The 6,000-nt window shown below is 39.5% G+C and overlaps 2 protein-coding genes across 2 annotated transcripts in view; one reads left to right on the top strand and one right to left on the bottom strand.

Moving 5' to 3' along the window:
* LOC308282768 (bMERB domain-containing protein 1-like) overlaps positions 1-3,010 on the top strand; it is a gene marked incomplete at both ends in the record, with an annotated part of 26,742 nt that extends 23,732 nt beyond the window's left edge. The window contains 3 exons of the mRNA XM_080723157.1: positions 660-774; positions 2,614-2,687; positions 2,892-3,010. Of these exons, the coding sequence (XP_080579283.1) occupies positions 660-774; positions 2,614-2,687; positions 2,892-3,010 (308 nt within the window). The remainder of the gene's footprint in view (positions 1-659; positions 775-2,613; positions 2,688-2,891) is intronic.
* The window catches only part of hook2 (hook microtubule-tethering protein 2), a 305,258-nt gene that overhangs the window by 164,414 nt on the left and 134,844 nt on the right, over positions 1-6,000 (bottom strand). The window lies entirely within an intron of this gene.

Below are 6,000 nucleotides of genomic sequence, written 5' to 3'. Positions count from 1 at the left end.
AATGTGACGATTTTCATAGTAGGGTTCAGTTCTATATACTGTTACAGGAACTTAGATAAACATCTAGTCTAGACAGTTGTTCAGCCTTCTCCACCAATAATGCGCAAACTCAAATATGTCTATGGCTATGAAATAGAAATAAAACATCAATTGAAACACAGTAAATACCGTTATACCATACTGTATACCATTATGGGCATATACTGTGTCATTCTCATGTGGTCTATATATGGACATACTCTGTCGTCAGACATGATGATGTCTGGCATCAAATCCATATCTAGGAAAAGTTTATTTTTAATTATAGTCAATGGAGAAAATTAATTCACGAATAATTTGAATATAATATAATAATAATCTATATAATGCATCTCTTATATACATAATATCCAAATAGCACGCATGCGTGTCCCGATTTGACATATGGCCCAAGTGCATGCCACCAAAACTGTGGGAGATCGGCTATTTTCAGCATGAAACCAAGTGTATAATTACATCGCTATCAAGCTCCGGCCAAAATACATTTTTGTAGATTTAGTCGACTAAAATCTTATGATAGTCAGCTAAAACTAGATTAAAACAAAAACTAAAGCAGACGACTAAAACTAAATCCAAATTTCCTGTCAAAATCAACACTACTTTTCAACACTGTTGGACAGACCAAGACAAATCCAAGGAGGACAGCCTGCGAGAAGAAGAGCTGCTGCTGCAAATTCACAAGCTGGTGGAGACCAGAGACTTCCTGGTGGATGACGTGGAGTTTGAGAGGCTGAGGTGAGACCAGCATCATAATCCCAGTTTGTACAAGCTACTGGCAAAGTGTTGGACTCCATTGTTCTTCTCAGAACATAATATATACACTATATAACAGGGGTCTTAGTTGAGAGAGAGATGAAGCAGGGACCCCCTCAACCTTTTCGTAGATTCCATATGTACCATAGTTTCATTGTTTGACAGCACAATCATCAGGGTATTTTGGATTCATGGCAATTTGTGTTTTCAGATATTTAACCACTTGAACCGTCAATACTTTTCACTCTACTTAGTCTGCTCTTTTTCCCCTCTACACCAAACCTCTTTGCCCAAAATAGCTGAGCTTGTAGATCTGCTATTTTTTCGCAAAGGTTCCCAGAATATGGACGGTATGGTTCAAATGGTTGATATAAAAAAGGAGAAAAAAAAAGGTTTCTATCTCACAAATCCCGGACCCCTGTTGAAGACCCCTGATATACACTATATAATTCAACAGACTATACTTGGGTGAGTGTATATTTACCTAAAAATTATGTTGTGGGTATCCAGGATATCTGCACTGCAATTCATAATTTCAGAAGGACTAGTATTACATACAACTTCTAAAATCACTTTACAAAACAAAAAGAAAACACTTTATTAGGAACAAACTCGTTTAAAAAAGATCTAAGCAAATTTGAATACCATAGCTGTATCAGTCTCTCATGTCAGGATTTCAAAAAGGATTCAAATGTAGAATTGACCAGCAAAGTCTTCACCGAAAAGGATAATCCATAATACAGGCGGGGGTGAGGCAGTCAGGTAATCAGACAAAACTTCAGATAAGACAACAGGCAGTCAAAATCCTCACAGGCAGGTAACAAAAACACAGAGATAAATAGCAGGTACAGGCTGGAATGAAATGGGTGGGGGGGTTAATTAGTTTGACAGTGAAAGATAAAGCTACAAGATAAATGGCTGCCAAGTGAGGTAGATGCAAACAGAATAAATAGATATATGTTTAATTAAGGAATATTACAAAACAATGAATAGCTCCAACATTATCCTTGAAGCAATGTGCCCACCATCGCACAGGGAGACTGCCACAATGTCTAGAAAGGTAAAAGGATACCATATGGTAATTCTCTGTGACAGTTTTGATATCCTTTAAATGGGTTTCTGCTCCGGCCTGAACAGCTGATTTATAATCTCATATCCGTTCACCACAGCTGTGGTTTATGGCTGTGTCCAAGCAGGGTGAATATCTTCTCTTCGTTCAGTACTGCATGTATTATTTTTACACTGGATCACAGAAAGCCACAAGCCGCAGAAGCAATAGCTGTGTGGTAAGCCTCATCTTCACTACACAGATGGACTGTTTATGCCACTAACATTAGCTGTCAACCATACAGTACCAAGTATGTCGCGCTTATTCTCTGAGTGAGAATGTCTGATTGACAGTTTTCAGACAGGCGGCAGGTGGTATTTGTCGGAAGCCATCATACTTTCATTATACAGAGAGCAAATAAGAGGACCATGGAGCATGGAGGGAATTGTGTGTTTGCTGCGCTGGTGAATTAAAGTATGGAACAGTGTAGGGTTTAGGGTTTTTTTCTGAGTGGGCTAAATGTTCTGCAACATGTGCACCCATTTGGGTAAAGCTTAAGTTGCTGTAAAACAAACTGATAGAAGGCAATTTATTATAAATTAACTACATACTAGACCACTTAGAAACACTGCCAAGAGAAATGTCCACTGACAGAGTAGACATACACAGGGGCTATGATGACACAGAAGATTTTCACAGCCAAAATGATGATTGACAATTACTGTCATCGACTGTGCTTGAAGTACATAATTAAATCCTCCCTTTGCCTACAGGGAAAGAGAGGAAGACAGAGACATGGCAGACTTCTTACAGCCCAAAATCCCAAAGAATTTGAGCAAGAAACCCGGTAAGCATGTTACCATGGAGCTATGACTCTGCAAAGCTCCACTCTGTAACAATTCTCTTCGGCAACATCAAATACCTTATTATAGCGGGAGGAATTTCAATGCTCAGTAGCTTCGTTCTGCTGTTTATCGTCATATTTGAATATATTTGAATACGATGAGGACTTGTGAATAAAGCACGTTTATACTGTTGCTTTTTTATTCAGGTCATCGCCAGGAGCAAAGAGTGGCCTCCAAATCCCAGCAGACATCAACGCCGTTCCTCACCAAAACTGGGCTGACACTCCTGAAAGAATGTTGCGGCTTCACCTGCTCCATTATGTAGAACAACATCCACAAGGGACACACCATGAGAACACTTTCTATGTATGTAGATATGTTTGCGCTTGTGTTTGAGTGTGTGCGTGCGTGCGTGCGTGCGTGCGTGCGTGGGTGCGTGCGTGGGTGCGTGCCGGCGCGCGCGCTTGTGCGTGCCCGCGCGCACGCTTGTGCAATTTTTGTATGTATACAGTTTGTGGGTTAAATGTGTCTCACCAGAGAAAGACGGTCTGCATCGATGTGCATATAATGAAAATATGGTATAATGTCTGTAATATAATATTTTGTAATAATGAATTTGCTGCTGTAAGTCACTGTGTTTTAATGCCTTGAGGCAGCTACACTAATTGGTTGACATTCTTTGGCTATTTTGAATGTTTCCTTTCCAGTGAAGGTAATTAGTCACTATCATGGTTCCTGTGGCTGTGCAATTATGCATTTGTGGTGTATTAGACCCTGATACTTCAGACTCCCTAACTGCTATTATATGAGTACACAGTGCTTATCTCTAATTGCTCCAGTTACAGTACCTTTGGTATTCTGTGACATTTTGTCACAGATGACTGGAACCCTACTTAGCCTTCAACATAATGGGTGTCCAGGTGACACAGGAGTAAAGTTCCTGCCCACCACCTTGGGTGAAAAGAAACAGCCAGCGTCTCATTGTGTATTACTATACCCTCTGATAAGGACTATACACATGGGGGAATTGGGAATTGACAACTAACCCATGAACAACTAAATTGGGAGATTAAAGAAAAAAGTGAACAAAACCATGAACATCACGTTATTTCACGTTACTGTGACATAATGTCAGATATAGGGTCTAGCCTCGACTTGACATTTTTATATTGTATTAGCTGTTATCTGGAGCACATATTTTTGCACTGTTGTGACCAGATAGTTTTAGCATGTGTACTGTAGAGGAAATGGTTTTAAACCACAACTTTGTGATAAACAACGCCTGGTTAAAGGAGAATTTCGGTAGTCAGCGTTCCGCTCTCCCCCAAAAAGTAGTCCAGATGTTTTTTCTTTTCATAACAGGCAATCTTGTCCTTTCACAGCGTTTTGTCCTCGTTTCGCACTGGGTGCCGCCATTACTGCCATTATATTTTGTTTACAAGAGAAGCTGCGCAGATGTGGGTGCGCACATCATGCCCTGTTGGCTCCTATAGGATTCAGACTTTCAAAAAATTGAAAGAATTGAAATACTCAAGTAAAGTAAAAAATTAAATAAAAAACTCAAAATTGTGCTTAAGTACAGTACTTAAGACAGTAAATATTCTTAGTTACTTTACTTACACCACTGTTCACTGCACTAGTGACTCCTAGTTGGTCAAGGCGCCATTTCAACAAGGCGAGGAACTAGAATTGCATGTCCCTCCGTATGCATACGTACATTTTCCTGGTGAAACTCTTAATTGTCAGGTGAAAAGAAGTGCCTGCAACTCCATGTGAATTGGAGGAGACACATGCTCGTCGACACTCTCCCAAATGATAGCATGTTAGCAGCAACAGGGACTACACGTGTTAATAAGTTGTTAACTACTATTTAAGAGGACAATCACAAGTGCTAAGTCTTTGAGCCCAGCGAAACAACATTGTCAATGTTCTTAAGTGGTATGTATGCCTTGCAATCTCTTACATGTATCATCTAAAAAGAGACACTGTACCTTGGATGTGTACTAAAATGACTGCATAACATAGCCTACTGTTACAGCTTGACATGCGGTCTATTAAAAGACTTTTAATGTTCTTATTCTCTGTGGTGTAGGTCTGAATGGTCCTCAATATTTTCCTTCAAAAGTTAACATCATCGACATGCTTAACTACTCATCAACCATCATTAGATTAGACTGATAGATAGACCTTTATTGATCCACTGTCATAGTAGAAACAGCAGTAAGCATGAAACACTATAGGTACAGGTAAGCGAGCTACTAATAAGTAAACAATGAAAATATAAATACAAATCGACTTAAAGTCTGATGGATTCATCAGACAGATGGATGTTGCCGTGGAATTCTGGATCAATCAGTAATCGATGAAGCAAATAGGAGACCATTCTTGGTGGGGAACGGTATGCTTTATTTACATGATATCATGGGGAGAAGTACAATGGTAGTTCTGCCAAGAGAATAAGGCAGACATCATAGTTATACTGCAGCTGCTTCAAGGACAGGCTCAGGCTGTACCATAAGAAGATAGGTTTTACAAACAAAACAATAGCTATCAGGCCTAGAAAAGACATCTAGGCTCTTACAGGCTGCCAAACATCATAATGTTTTGTAGAAGTACTAAAACTTAAGTGATGGTAAATATAAAGGTCAGATATAAGCACTAAGCAGCCATATTATTTCTTCCTCAATATGTACAGTCTATCAACAGCGAATATAATGAGCAAATATACAATCTATGATCAATGAAACATTTTCAACAGTTAAGCTTAACAGGCATCTTTTCTGGTTCTGGAATCTGTAGTAGTGCAGGGGTCATTAGTCCATGACCGGAAAAAAACGTATGAGGGCTTGGTTGTGGAGCTTGATGACTACCAGCACAGCTGTAGCAGTGTGATAAATGACCATATTGGTAAACTGAGGGAGTTCACAACAACTTGCTTTCTTCATCATCACAGTCTAGTGCAATTTACTATGTATTCTTACATAACAATATAGAGGGAATTCTTTTTTTCTCAAGCACAAATGCACACATCCACATCCACGTTTAATGAATCATCCCTAGCAAAACCCCTACATAACGCAGGCTATTGGTTATTATGACCTCAAAGAAATAAAGGCGTTTTAAAAAAGGGTGCTGTTGACAAAGCGTCTATGTGTGTGGCAGCTTGTGGCTTAACGTCTCACTGGAACGCAGGCTACTTCAAAGAGCATCCAGCTAAATCCATGTGTATAACAACTACCATGACAACCAGCTGACATGATGTGGGGAGATACACTACTGTGACAAGAGAACCAGCTGTTCACAATTCTACTCAGG

This window comes from Nannobrachium achirus (genome assembly GCF_963921795.1).
Source record: "Nannobrachium achirus genome assembly, chromosome: 4".
Classification (NCBI taxonomy): domain Eukaryota; kingdom Metazoa; phylum Chordata; class Actinopteri; order Myctophiformes; family Myctophidae; genus Nannobrachium; species Nannobrachium achirus.
This window is presented reverse-complemented; position numbering and strand designations above follow the sequence as displayed.